At 43.5% G+C, this 14,909-nt stretch overlaps 1 protein-coding gene across 2 annotated transcripts in view; it reads left to right on the top strand.

The window, feature by feature from the left end:
• Nucleotides 1–14,909, top strand: part of LNX2 (ligand of numb-protein X 2) — a 187,704-nt gene that overhangs the window by 88,526 nt on the left and 84,269 nt on the right. For both annotated transcript variants that reach the window (XM_077298294.1, XM_077298295.1), the window contains exon 2: nt 1,380–1,867. In XM_077298294.1, the coding sequence (XP_077154409.1) occupies nt 1,467–1,867 (401 nt within the window). In that variant the 5' untranslated portion in view covers nt 1,380–1,466. The remainder of the gene's footprint in view (nt 1–1,379; nt 1,868–14,909) is intronic.

The raw sequence follows: 14,909 nt of genomic DNA on the forward strand, positions 1-14,909 counted from the left end.
AAAAAAAACAGTTGTTATAGACTTCTTGACTCTTCAATGTGCAGAATAGGGAATTGGTTAGCTGGTGGAGAGACCGTTAACCAAGGATCAGGGGTACTGTTTTTTTGGTCACGACTACGAAACTTGCATACGGAGACCAAAGAGCCAGGTAATGCTCCCAAGTAAAGGTGCAAATTAACTCTCCTCCAAAAGGAATATGACTAAGGCTACATTCACATTTGCGTTGTTGGGCGCAGCGTTGTCGACGCATACCGACGCATGCGTCATGCGCCCCTATCTTTAACATGGGGGGTGCATGGACATGCGCCGGTATGCGTTGTACTGTGTTTTACGACGCATGCGTCATATAGACGCACAAGACAGGGCGCAGGGGAAGCTACTTGTAGTGTTTTCCCTGCGCCGAAAGTCCCGATCTGTAGGATCTTATGACAACGCATGCGTCGCAAAACGCTGCGTTGTGTACATGCGTTGTTGGTTGCGTTGCGTCGCCGACGCTGCGCCCAACAACGCAAATGTGAACGTAGCCTAAGTGGTGACACTAAAGAGACAGCTTTCTTCGTTTAAGAGCAAGAAAGGTCTAAGGGTTCCGTTCTGGTTCTTCTTGTGGAGACCATCAACCTGACGTAGGAAGAATTATAACCAGGGAGGATGGAATACAAATTATCTCTCTTCTCCAGGTGGAAGAAAACGGTCTCTTGGTGGCAATATCATCAGCTGTCTTCCTCTTGGAGGGAAGCTAACGTGCATATATTTATAATGTTCCTACATTCGCTTGGAGAACATTACCCCCTATAATTTGCAGCAGAGAAACATGGTGTGATCATTATGCAGTCTTTTGTGGTCCTGTGAAGAAGGGGGCATCCATGTAGCTTTACCTCCCCCTAGGACAAGTGTGATGAGGTTCCCTCTTCCCTAGCCCAACATCAGCTGCTGAATATACGCAGGATATTTATGGTATGTATTATGTACACATGGATGCGAACACTTTTTGACAAATTGAAATCCTCGCGATCCCTCCTTTTCCTAATATACAAAGAAAGAAAAGCGACGTCGGCTCAGGGGATCCGAGGACGGCAGATGTCTTGCTAACAGATTGCGATGCGAATCTTTGACTTCACTAAGCCACTTCTCGATCACCCCTGCCGTACTATGACTTAAGAGACTTACAAACATCTGCTTTTGCCATGTGCAGATACAAGCTGATGCTTCAAGTAATTTCCCTGCTCGGCTGTAATACTCCGCACCCCGACATCGACAGTACAAGCCCTATCATACCTGATTTATGTTGACGATGGTCGAGCCAATCCTTTCCGTTTTTTTTTTTTTACAGTTACAATAAGTTCACCTGCGTTATTCAATGTTTTAATTAAATTTTACAGGAATACAGATGGCCCTGTTGGTTCGCTATGTGGATTGCTGAGGACGGGACGGAAGCCTAGTTGTTGAGGTGCATTGGACTTTTCACTATGGGAACGGCAACGGAAGAACTAGTGGTGGTAGAGGAAGATGCCTCATTGAATCCTTTGTGCTTCGAGTGTGGTCAGCAGCACTGGACCAGAGAGAACCACCTGTACAATTACCTGAATGAAGTGGACGATGACCTGGTATGCCACATTTGCCTTCAACCATTGCTACAGCCGCTGGATACCCCATGTGGCCACACTTTCTGCTACAAGTGCCTCAGAAACTTCCTACAGGAGAAAGACTTCTGCCCACTGGACCGAAAACGGCTGCACTTTAAACTGTGCAAGAAATCCAGTATCCTGGTGCACAAACTTCTGGACAAGCTTGTCGTGTCTTGTCCATTTTCCAATGCTTGCAAGGACACAATGCAGCGCTGCGATGTGGAAGCTCATCTCAAAAACAGGTGAGGGTGCCACCATTATTAAATCTGTCAGTAGGTGTTTGCTGCCCCATCTAAGAGCACTATGATGTAGGGGCAGAGACCCTGATTCCAACGATGTGTCACTTAGAAGGCTGCTGTGGTTTTGAAAAAAATCCTTTTTTTTATCTGCAGTTCTCGGAATGCTGAGCTCTGCATAATCCCGCCCACACTATTGTTTGGCAACTTTCTGTGTACACTGTGCATAGGCAGAAAGCTGCCAATCAGTGGCGGGGTTGGGGTTATACATGGGTCATGAATATGGAAGTCTGCATGGTAGCAGATTTACCATCTCCTGATCATAGTGCTGTGATTTTGTCAAAGCCCAATAAGTGACACATCGCTGGAATCAGGGTCTCTGTCTGTATATTACGCTGCTCTCTGATTAGTTGGCAAAAACCTGGTTACAGACTAACTCCCCTTTACAGATTATTTGAAGTAGCTTATCTATCCCAAGGCTGAAAAAAATCTGTATGACTTTTAAAGCATGTTGGTGCACTTTATATATATATTACGTGATTTTTGCTGCACCCTTCGCCATGGTTAATTTGCAGTAAAATGCAAGGTAAAATCAACATATAACACTTAAGGATATATGAAACAAAATTCTTACATAGTCTTACATTAAAATCTTGCCATAAATGTCATTATTGCTACACACGATTTGGATAAAATCTGCAAGGTTTATGGAAGTATTCTCTAAAATGTGATTTTCTTTTTTTTCCCCTCTGCATGTAAATGATGTTATACATGTGTAACTACTACTGCAACTAATCAACCAATTCTGAACATACTCTAAAAATAAAAATCCCTGCAGAAAATATTATGTGCTAATTACATAAATATCTGATACCTAGACAGAAGCATTACCAGGGCCAGATAGAAGGGATGCAGTATAAAAAGATGCAATCATTTAAAAAAAGTCATAAGACTACAAATATACATAAAAGTGACGTATATTTATAAAATTAATCAACATAGAAAAAAGAGGTGGGATAACAAAAATGCCATGCTTGCATGTAGCTGGATATAAGTAAAACACCATAAATCAACAAGAGTGTCTCAGTACAGTAAAACACCCATTTCCTTTAAAGAGGCTTGCAACAAAATAGTGCTAAACAGCATCAAAATGGAAACCAAAGAGAAATGCTTTACATAAGTGGGTAAGGCAGCAGCCTGAAAAAAATAATAAAATGTGCAAAACAAACCAGCAGCAGATAAAAGAACGACCTCATCCTATGTGTGTTTCGCACAGCATGCTTCATCAGGGGTATGGGTATAGAGTATCAGGGGCAGTGTACAGATGCTTCTACTGCGATAAAGCACAAAACGTATTTCTGTAAACAAAATGATCATGAATACAGTGGCTATAACTATGACTATGCTGTGTTATGTGATCACACTTATAAGAAAGACAGTACAAGATTTTTATGCTGTTTTGATCAATAGGGCTAGAAACTATCGTTTTATGAAGGGTTGCATAATCAGATAGCATATTTGCTTCAAAACTTATTTTCTCATTTTTACTCTCCTTCTGAAAATAATTTTGAGCACTAGGTTTGGAAAACTTCACACACGGAAATGCAGAAAAGATTTATTTTTGCCAAGTTCTCATTATGTGGTTTCTGCAGGCCACAAGTCACACATTTCCTACGTTCTTTCCTCATTCTCCTTACCTTTCCTTGCTTCTGTTTTTCCTTCCAGACGACCAGCTTCACAGTTATTTTTGGAAGCTAATACAAGTGTTAAGACTTTGTGCTGCCTACAACCTGCCAATTTCATCACCAATAATTTTCTCATTTTCCTACAACATAATGCCATAAAATAAATGGGAACAGCGATGGGGTGGAAAATGACCCCACAATACACGCATTTTAAAGACAAACTTAAAGCTCATTTTCTATCCAAAGTACTTAAATATTTTGGTATTATTTGCAATGTGTAAATCTTGAAAACATTTTTATACTATTTTCTATCCTTGAATGATTAGTGTAACAGGATTAAAAGAGCTGTCCAGTCAAGATCAATAAATCTGCAGTTACTCTGTGTCTTCTCCTAATACCGTACTTTCGAAAAACAGGAAATCAATGAGATATTATTTGGATTTAAAAAATAAATATATATATATATATATATATATATAATTGTCTAAGCGGTACTTCCGTCTTTCTGTCCTTAACTTCCGTAACGGAAATCCCGCGTCGCTGATTGGGCTCGCCAGCTGCCTGTCATGGCTGCTGCGACCAATCGGCGACGGGCACAGTCCGATTAGTCCCTCCCTACTACCCTGCAGTCACTGCCCGGCGCCCGCTCCATACTCCCCTCCAGTCACCACTCACACAGGGTTAATGCCAGCGGTAACAGACCGCGTTATGCCGCGGGTAACGCACTCCGTTATCGCTGCTATTAACCCTGTGTGTCCCCAACTTTTTAGGCAGCATCAATAGTAAAATGATGTAATGTTAAAAATAATAAAAAAACAAAAAACCTGCTATTCTCACCTTCCTTCCACCAGCTTCCGTTCCCAGAGATGCATTGCAAAATTACCCAGGTCTCGCGAGACCGCTAAGTCATCTGGGTAATTTTGCAATGCATCCTGGGAACGGAAGATTGGCGGCAGCCGCGCGCACATCGCCAGAGCTGCGCTGGATCCCGGTGGGTGAGTATATAACTATTTTTTATTTTCATTTTTTTTTTAACAGGGATTTGGCGCCCACACTGCTGTATACTACGTAGGCTGTGTTATTTACTGCGTGGCTACTATATACTACGTGGCCAGTGTTAGATACTATGTGGGCTGTGTTTTGTACTGCGTGGGCTGTGCTATATATTACGTGGGCAGTGTTATATACTGCGTGGGCTGTGCTATATACTGCGTGGGCTGTGTTATATACTGCGAGGCCTGTGTTATATACTACTTGGCCAGTGTTATATACTGCGTGGCTACTATATACTGCGTGGGCTGTGTTATATAGTATGTGGGCAGTGTTATATACTGTTTGGGCTGTGTTATATACTGCGTTGCCACTGTTATATAATGCGTGGCCTTTATTAACGCATCGGGTATTCTACAATATGTATGTAGGTATGTATATAGCAGCCACATAGTATATATAGCACAGGCCACGTACTGTTTGTCTGCTATATACTACATGGCTCCTATATACTACGTGGCCTGTGCTACAGTGCCTACAAGTAGTATTCAACCCCCTGCAGATTTAGCAGGTTTACACATTTGGAATTAACTTGGCATTGTGACATTTGGACTGTAGATCAGCCTGGAAGTGTGAAATGCACTGCAGCAAAAAAGAATGTTATTTCTTTGTTTATTTTTTTTTTTAAATTGTGAAAAGTTTTTTCAGAGGGTCATTTATTATTCAACCCCTCAACCCCCCAGAATTCTGTTTGGTTCCCCTAAAGTATTAAGAAGTAGTTCAGGCTCAAAGAACAATGAGCTTCACATGTTTGGATTAATTATCTCTTTTTCCAGCCTTTTCTGACTATTTAAGACCCTCCCCAAACTTGTGAACAGCACTCATACATGGTCAACATGGGAAAGACAAAGGAGCATTCCAAGGCCATCAGAGACAAGATCGTGGAGGGTCACAAGGCTGGCAAGGGGTACAAAACCCTTTCCAAGGAGTTGGGCCTACCTGTCTCCACTGTGGGGAGCATCATCCGGAAGTGGAAGGCTTATGGAACGTGTTGTGAATTTGCTTTTTGCTCCCTCTAGTGGTTACTAGTTTTTTGACTCTGGTTTTTCTGTCATTCCTTTTATCCGCACCTGGGTCGTTAGTTAGGGGTGTTGCTATATAAGCTCCCTGGACCTTCAGTTCAATGCCTGGCAACGTAGTTATCAGAGCTAGTCTGCTGTGCTCTTGTCTACTGATCCTGGTTCCAGTTATTTCAGCTAAGTCTGCCTTTTGCTTTTTGCTATTTGTTTTGGTTTTGCATTTTTGTCCAGCTTGTTCCAAATCTATATCCTGACCTTTGCTGGAAGCTCTAGGGGGCTGGTGTCCTCCCCCCGGACCGTTAGACGGTTCGGGGGTTCTTGAATTTCCAGTGTGGATTTTGATAGGGTTTTTGTTGACCATATAAGTTACCTTTCTTTATTCTGCTATCAGTAAGCGGGCCTCTCTGTGCTAAACCTGGTTCATTTCTGTGTTTGTCATTTCCTCTTACCTCACCGTCATTATTTGTAGGGGGCTTCTAGCCAGCTTTGGGGTCCCCTTCTCTGGAGGCAAGAAAGGTCTTTGTTTTCCTCTACTAGGGGTAGCTAGATTCTCCGGCTGGCGCGTGTCATCTAGAATCAACGTAGAAATGATCCCCGGCTACTTCTAGTGTTGGCGTTAGGAGTAGATATATGGTCAACCCAGTTACCACTGCCCTATGAGCTGGATTTTTGTATTCTGCAGACTTCCACGTTCCTCTGAGACCCTCGCCATTGGGGTCATAACAGGAACGCCTTCCATGGCCTAGACAGCCTTTGAAAGTTTCCTCCCATGCCGAGGCCAGGCTTGTCCGAAGAGTCAAGGATAACCCAAGGACAACAAGGAAGGAGCTCCGGGAAGATCTCATGGGGACATTGGTTTCAGTCAATACCATAAGTAACGTACTCCACCGCAATGGTCTCCGTTCCAGACGAGCCCGTAAGGTACCTTTACTTTCAAAGCGTCATGTCAAGGCTCGTCTACAGTTTGCTCATGATCACTTGGAGGACTCTGAGACTGACTGGTTCAAGGTTCTCTGGTCTGATGAGACCAAGATCGAGATCTTTGGTGCCAACCACACACGTGACGTTTGGAGACTGGATAGCACTGCATACGACCCCAAGAATACCATCCCTACAGTCAAGCATGGTGGTGGCAGCATCATGCTGTGGGGCTGTTTCTCAGCCAAAGGGCTTGGCCATCTGGTCCGCATCCATGGGAAGATGGATAGCACGGCCTACCTGGAGATTTTGGCCAAGAACCTCCGCTCCTCCATCAAGGATCTTAAGATGGGTCGTCATTTCATCTTCCAACAAGACAACGACCCAAAGCACACAGCCAAGAAAACCAAGGCCTGGTTCAAGAGGCAAAAAATCAAGGTGTTGCAGTGGCCTAGTCAGTCTCCTGACCTTAACCCAATTGAAAACTTGTGGAAGGAGCTCAAGATTAAAGTCCACAGGAGACACCCAAAGAACCTAGATAACTTGGAGAAGATCTGCATGGAGGAGTGGGCCAAGATAACTCCAGAGACCTGTGCCGGCCTGATCAGGTCTTATAAAAGACGATTATTAGCTGTAATTGCAAACAAAGGTTATTCCACAAAATATTAAACCTAGGGGTTGAATAAATTGACCCACACTTTTATGTTTAAAATTTATAAAAATTTAACTGAGCAACAAAACTTTTTGGTTTGTAAGATTTATGCATCTGTTAATAAATCCTGCTCTTGTTTGAAGGCTCTAACTTATTTGCATCTTATTAAACCTGCTAAATCTGCAGGGGGTTGAATACTACTGTTAGGCACTGTATATACTATGTGGCTGCTATATACATACATACATATTCTAGAATACCCGATGCGTTAGAATCGGGCCACCATCTAGTATATATATATATATATATATATATATATATATATATATATATATATATATATATATATATACAGTGGGGGAAATAAGCATTTGATCTCTTATTGATTTTGCAACTTTGCCCACTGACAAAAACATGAAAAGTCTATAGTTTTAAGGGTAGGTTAATTTTAACATTGAGAGATTGAATATCAAAAATAAAATCCAGAAAATCAATCACATTGTTCAAATTATATAAATTTATTTGCATTTTGCAGTGAGAAATAAGTATTTGATCCCTCTAGCAAACAAGACTTAATACTTGGTGGCAAAACCCTTGTTGGCAAACACAGCAGTCAGATGTTTTTTGTAGTTGATGATGAGGTTTGCGCACACGTCAGGAGGAATATTGGTCCACTCCTCTTTGCAGATCATCTCTAAATCATTAAGATTTTGAGGCTGTCACTTAGCAACTCGGAGCTTCAACTCCCTCCATAAGTTTTCTTGAGACTGGCTATGCCACTCCATAACCTTAATGTGCTTCTTTTTGAGCCACTCCTTTGTTGCCTTGGCTGTATGTTTTGGGTGCTGTATTGCTGGAAGACCCAGCCATGACTCATTTTTAATGTCCTGAAGGAGGGGAGGTGGTTGTCACTCAGGATTTTACGGTACATGGCTCCATCCATTCTCCCATTGATGCAGTGAAGTAGTCCTGTGCCCTGCAGAGAAACACCCCCAAAACATAATGTTTCCACCTCCATGCTTGACAGTGGGGAAGGTGTTCTTTGGGTCATAGGCAGCATTTCTCTTCCTCGAAACAAGGCGAGTTGAGTTAATGCCAGAGACCTCAATTTTTGTCTCATGTGACCACAGCACCTTCTCCCAATCACTCACAGAATCATGCAGGTGTTCATTGGCAAACTTCAGACGGGCCTGCACATATGCCTTCTTGAGCAGTGGGACCTTGCGGGCACTGCAGGATTTTAAACCTTTACGGCGTAATGTGTTACCAATGGTTTTCTTGGTGTCTGTGGTCCCAGCTGCCTTGAGATCATTAACAAACTCCCCCCGTGTAGTCATAGGCTGACCTCTCACCTTCCTCATGATCAAGGATACCCCACGAGGTGAGATTTTGTATGCTGCCCCAGATCGATGTCGATTGGCAGTCATTTTGCATTTCTTCCATTTTCTTATTATTGCACCAACAGTTGTCTCCTTCTCACCCAGCATCTTACTTATGGCTTTGTAGCCCATTCCAGCTTTGTGCAGGTCTATGATCTTGTCCCTGACATCCTTAGAAAGCTCTTTGGTCTTGCCCATGTTGTAGAGGTTAGAGTCTGACTGATTAATTGAGTCTGTGGACAGGAATCTTTTATAAAGGTGACTATGTAAGACAGCTGTCTATAATGCAGGTAACGAGTTGATTAGAAGCGTCTATCTGGTCTGTAGGAGCTAGAACCCTTATTGGTAGGGGATCAAATACTTACCGTATTTCTCACTGCAAAATGCAATGTTAAATAATTTCTATAGCAGGATTTATCGTCTGGATATTTTCATAGAACTTTCGAAAAACGGGAAATCAATTAGATCATTTTTGGATTCAGTAATGTATAGGCTTTATTTTTATTCACTGCATTCTCAAAGTGTTGTTGCATTATTTTTAATTTGCTAAATAGTTTTGAATTTGTAGTACTTTTTATATTTTCTGTCTTTAAACTATAAATCAGCAAAAATATATATATTTTTTAATTTTCCCTTAATTCTGTACATCGTTTTTCAATCCAGATGTGTTAACAGTTATTTAGAGCATAGCCACGTAATAGAATTGACGTAATGACACAATATATTGAGGAAAAAAAATGAGCGAGGTCAGGCAGTAGAGGTCATTGTTACATAGCACATAAGGTCATACACTGTTCACAATTTTCTTTGCTTCTCTCTTCAGCTTCTAGATTGCAGATTTTGATCTCTAGTGTAGACACAAAATGACAGAATTCCCCAGCCGCCTATTATGATATTGCTGTTATGGTCAGAGCAATATTACAGGTTGCTTAAATTGTCTTCTAATGACTACAAATTCTCAAGAAAGTTATTAAAGCCATGATACCCAAAGATATGGCCACAGTGCTAGTTCTCGGCAGTCACAGAGCGCCTTGTGTCTACTCAACCTTCCTTCATCCCCCATTTTTGCCTTCGGCTTTACCATGTTTTAATAAGTAAAGCTGAAACCCTGTCTCCTGTATATAAAAAAAATCTCAGTTAAGAACTAAGCAGTAGAGCAATAACAGATGGCAAAGGTAGATGTCCATGCCCTATTCTCCGAAAAGGCCAAAAGTCCAAAGTAAAGTGGCAGGACCGGCTGACCATCTAAAGGGTATGGGGACCTGCCATCATCAATCTGTCAGGGGAAAGAAGGATGGGGCATGTTCAGTTTAATTGTCCAAAGCTTTTGTTCTCTTGCGGGATAAATAATTTTTAGAGGTGTTGGGCAGTGACTTAAAGGGGGTTGTCCAGGCTTGGGTTTCAAGTCTGCAGTCATATAAAGTGTGGCGAGTGACCTGGGGAACCAGAGGCACTCTTCTTGGTCCTAACACTAGGGGGCGCCGTAGCTCACCCTGTTCCCCGAGATACTTCAGATGGGGAAGACGCCAGGGCCTCCTCCCTTGCCCTATCTCCTAGATTAGTCCTTCGTCTGTCCCCATCTCCCACCCTGGGAAGAGGGGACACTACTGTGCACCGCAGTACACTAACCCGACAAACAGGGTAACAAAGACAAGAGTAAACTGAAAACTCCAAACACTCAAAATATACACTGACATATAACAGAAGTCTTCACCAGGGTGTGTAGGGAGGGGGAGGAAAGTAAAACAGGGAAGGATAAGGGATTTCCAAGCGTACAAACCAGGCAACAGTCGCTAATAAATTCCTGCAGCTCTCCTTCACAAAACCAACTTCTCCCACTCCTATGTCTTGTAGCAATTACTAACTCAGACAAGGACTTGGTAATCGAGCCGAGATTTTATAGGGGAAAGGAGTGGCTAACCGAGCACAGTTTAATGCAAGAATTTCCAACATGGCCGATTAACCCCTGTTCTGCTGAAAGAAATAAACCCGTTTAATACACTGGAGAAGTGCTTATTCTCAGCGGCGGAGTAGGAGCCACCAGATGCTGTGGTCTTCCGGCTCTGCTCTGTTGTGGTAACCCCGTGACAAAGTGACTGCAGACTTGTGAATCCCCACAGTGTGCACACTTGGAGCTGTCAGGATTCTGTGGTGTGGGCGCGTAATTGCAAATATGTAATTTGCATGCATGAGGTCGCATGCCAACTAGTTGTGTTAATTAAGAGTCACCGGAAACGTCTAGTCAGATAGACAACAGTTACAGTTCTCCATAGAACGTTATGAGCACTAACTGTCATCCCCTTTCTCAGTTATGGGTAAATCTATATTCACTGCAGAACAATTTTGCGCTAGATTTGAGACTTTTTAAAATAAAAGATCAGTCACGGAGAAGAAAGTATCATATTTCTCTGATAAGATATATTACAAATTTCTAATTTTGATGTGTACTATTGATTTATAAAAATAAAAATAAAAGACAACGGTTACACTTTAAGGCCTTTTTTCTAGACTTGTATGGAGACAAATCAATCATATGGTTCCCATATAGTTTTCAAATTGTTGGCAGCTCATTAACGGTTATTGTAGGGCCCACATAAATTATACAGTCCGCTAACGCATAAGCTTGTTCATGGATTGAGTGCTGGAATGTTATGGCTCTGGAGGTAGCGCTATCAGCCAAATGAGGGTTCTGCTGACAGTGAAGGTGTGCGGCCATCCTAAAACGGTTTGTGTCATTTTCTCAGTTCAGGAGCGCTCCATTTGCTAGCCTTCAGATTTCTTGATACAGCGACCTGTCATGATTCCCCAATGGCATGGGAACATCAGAAACACAAAAATTACAGACTAGCTCTCGGGTGATGGAAACTCAAGCTGATCGTGACCTAAATCTACCACACAACTAACAGTAGCCAGGGAGCATTCCTACGGCTGCCTAAATGCCACGCGCCAGCCGGAGAACTAACTACGCCTGGAAGAGGAAGGAACAGACCTGGCTTACCTCTAGTGAAATTCCCCAAAGATGATAGTAGCCCCCACATATATTAACGGTGAGTTCAGAGGAAAAGACATACACAGTATGAAGGTAGATTTAGCAAAGCGAGGTCCACTTACTAGATAGAGGAAAGATACAAAAGAGGACTTCACGGTCAGCTGAAAAACCCTATCAAAAACCCATCCTGAAATTACTTTAAAACTCCTGTGTCAACTCATCACACAGGAGTGGCAATTTCAGTCCACAAGAGCTTCCAGTAACAGGAAAAGACAAAACTGTAAACTGGACAAAAATACAAAACAATAAGGACAAGAGTCCACTTAGCTGATCAGCAGACTAGTAGCAGGAACATGCAACTGAATGACTCAGGTTACAATGATGACCGGCAAGGAAGTGACTGGAGAGCAAGGCTAAATAGGGAACTCCCAAAACTGATGGAAGCAGGTGAGCTGAGGCAGAAAAGAACACACAAGTCTCCAGTACCACCAGCCACCACTAGGGGAGCCCAAAAAGCGGATCACAACAGTACCCCCCCCTTAAGGAGGGGGCACCGAACCCTCACAAGAACCGCCAGGGCGACCTGGATGAACCCTATGAAAGGCACGAACCAAATCCGAGGCATGAACATCAGAGGCAGTTACCCAAGAATTATCTTCCTGACCATAGCCCTTCCATTTAACCAGATACTGGAGTCTCCGCCTGGAAATACGGGAGTCCAAGATCTTCTCTATAACGTACTCCAATTCACCCTCAACCAGCACAGGAGCAGGAGGCTCAGCAGAAGGAACCACCGGCACCTCGTATCTCCGCAACAACGACCGATGGAACACATTATGGATAGCGAAAGATGCCGGGAGGTCCAAACGAAAGGAAACAGGGTTAATAATCTCCAAAATCCTATAGGGACCGATGAACCGAGGCTTAAATTTAGGAGAAGAAACCCTCATTGGGACAAAACGGGAAGACAACCACACCAAGTCCCCAACACGAAGGCGAGGACCAACCCGACGCTGGCGGTTAGCAAACCGCTGAGTCCTCTCCTGGGACAAATTCAAATTGTCCACCACTTGTTCCCAAATCCGATACAACCGATCCACCACAGCATCTACTCCAGGACAATCCGAAGACTCCGCCTGACCAGAAGAAAAACGGGGATGAAACCCCGAATTGCAAAAGAAAGGGGAAACCAAAGTGGCCGAACTAGCCCGATTATTAAGAGCAAACTCCGCCAACGGCAAAAAGGCAACCCAATCATCCTGATCCGCAGACACAAAACACCTCAAATACGTCTCCAAAGTCTGATTAGTTCGCTCCGTCTGGCCATTAGTCTGAGGATGGAAGGCAGACGAAAAAGACAAATCAATGCCCAACCTGGCACAGAATGCCCGCCAAAATCTAGAAACGAACTGGGTACCCCTATCAGAAACGATATTTTCAGGAATACCATGCAAGCGAACCACATTTTGAAAAAACAAAGGAACCAACTCAGACGAGGAAGGCAACTTCGGCAATGGCACCAAATGAACCATCTTAGAAAAACGGTCACACACCACCCAGATAACAGACATCCTCTGAGAGACAGGAAGATCAGAAATAAAGTCCATCGAGATGTGCGTCCAAGGCCTCTTCGGAATAGGCAAGGGCAACAACAACCCGCTAGCCCTAGAACAACAAGGCTTGGCCCGAGCACACACATCACAAGACTGCACAAAAACACGCACATCTCGAGACAGAGATGGCCACCAGAAGGATCTAGCCACCAAATCCCTGGTACCAAAAATTCCAGGATGACCCGCCAGCGTAGAAGAATGAACCTCCGAGATGACTCTACTGGTCCAATCATCAGGAACAAACAGTCTACCAGGTGGACAGCGATCAGGTCTATCCGCCTGAAACTCTTGCAAAGCACGTCGCAGATCTGGGGAAATAGCGGATAATATCACCCCATCCTTAAGGATACCTGTAGGTTCCGAATCACCAGGGGAATCAGGCTCAAAACTCCTAGAAAGGGCATCTGCCTTCACATTCTTAGAACCTGGTAGATATGAGACCACAAAATTAAACCGAGAGAAAAACAACGACCAGCGCGCCTGTCTAGGATTCAGGCGCCTGGCAGACTCAAGATAAATCAGATTCTTGTGATCAGTCAAAACCACCACCTGATGTCTAGCACCCTCAAGCCAATGACGCCACTCCTCAAATGCCCACTTCATGGCCAAAAGCTCCCGATTACCGACATCATAATTTCTTTCGGCGGCAGAAAATTTTCGAGAAAAGAACGCACAAGGTCTCATCACTGAGCAATCGGAACTTTTCTGCGACAAAACCGCCCCCGCTCCGATCTCGGAAGCATCGACCTCAACCTGAAAGGGGAGAGAGACATCAGGCTGGCGCAACACAGGGGCAGACGAAAAGCGGCGCTTAAGTTCCCGAAAGGCCTCCACAGCGGCAGAGGACCAATTGGCAACATCAGCACCCTTCTTAGTCAAATCCGTAAGAGGCTTAGCAACACCAGAAAAACCAGTTATAAATCGACGATAAAAATTAGCAAAGCCCAAGAACTTCTGAAGACCCTTTAGAGAAGTAGGCTGCGTCCAGTCACAAATAGCCCGAACCTTGACAGGGTCCATCTCAACAGAAGAAGGGGAAAAAATGTACCCCAAAAAGGAAATCTTTTGAACCCCAAAAACACACTTAGAACCCTTTACACACAGGAGGGTTTTTCAGGTCTTGCGGGAAAATTCTCTGACCTGCTGAACATGAGACTCCCAGTCCTCAGAAAAAATCAAAATATCGTCCAAATACACAATCATAAATTTATCCAGATATTCACGGAAAATATCATGCATAAAGGACTGAAAAACTGAAGGTGCATTAGAAAGGCCGAAAGGCATTACTAAATACTCAAAGTGGCCCTCAGGCGTATTAAATGCGGTTTTCCACTCATCCCCTTGCTTAATTCGCACCAAATTATACGCCCCACGGAGATCAATCTTGGAGAACCACTTAGCCCCCCTTATGCGAGCAAACAAATCAGTAAGCAGCGGCAACGGATACTGATATTTGACAGTAATTTTATTCAGGAGTCGATAATCAATACAAGGCCTCAGCGAGCCATCCTTTTTAGAGACAAAGAAAAACCCAGCTCCTAAAGGTGATGAAGAAGGACGAATATGTCCCTTTTCCAGGGACTCCTTAACATACTCTCGCATGGCAGCATGCTCAGGTACAGATAGGTTAAACAAACGACCCTTTGGAAATTTACTGCCTGGAATCAGATCTATGGCGCAATCACACTCTCTGTGGGGAGGGAGAGAACCAATTTTAGGCTCTTCAAAAATATCCCCAAAATC

The sequence above is a fragment of the Ranitomeya variabilis genome, chromosome 3, assembly GCF_051348905.1.
Source record: "Ranitomeya variabilis isolate aRanVar5 chromosome 3, aRanVar5.hap1, whole genome shotgun sequence".
Classification (NCBI taxonomy): Eukaryota; Metazoa; Chordata; class Amphibia; order Anura; family Dendrobatidae; genus Ranitomeya; species Ranitomeya variabilis.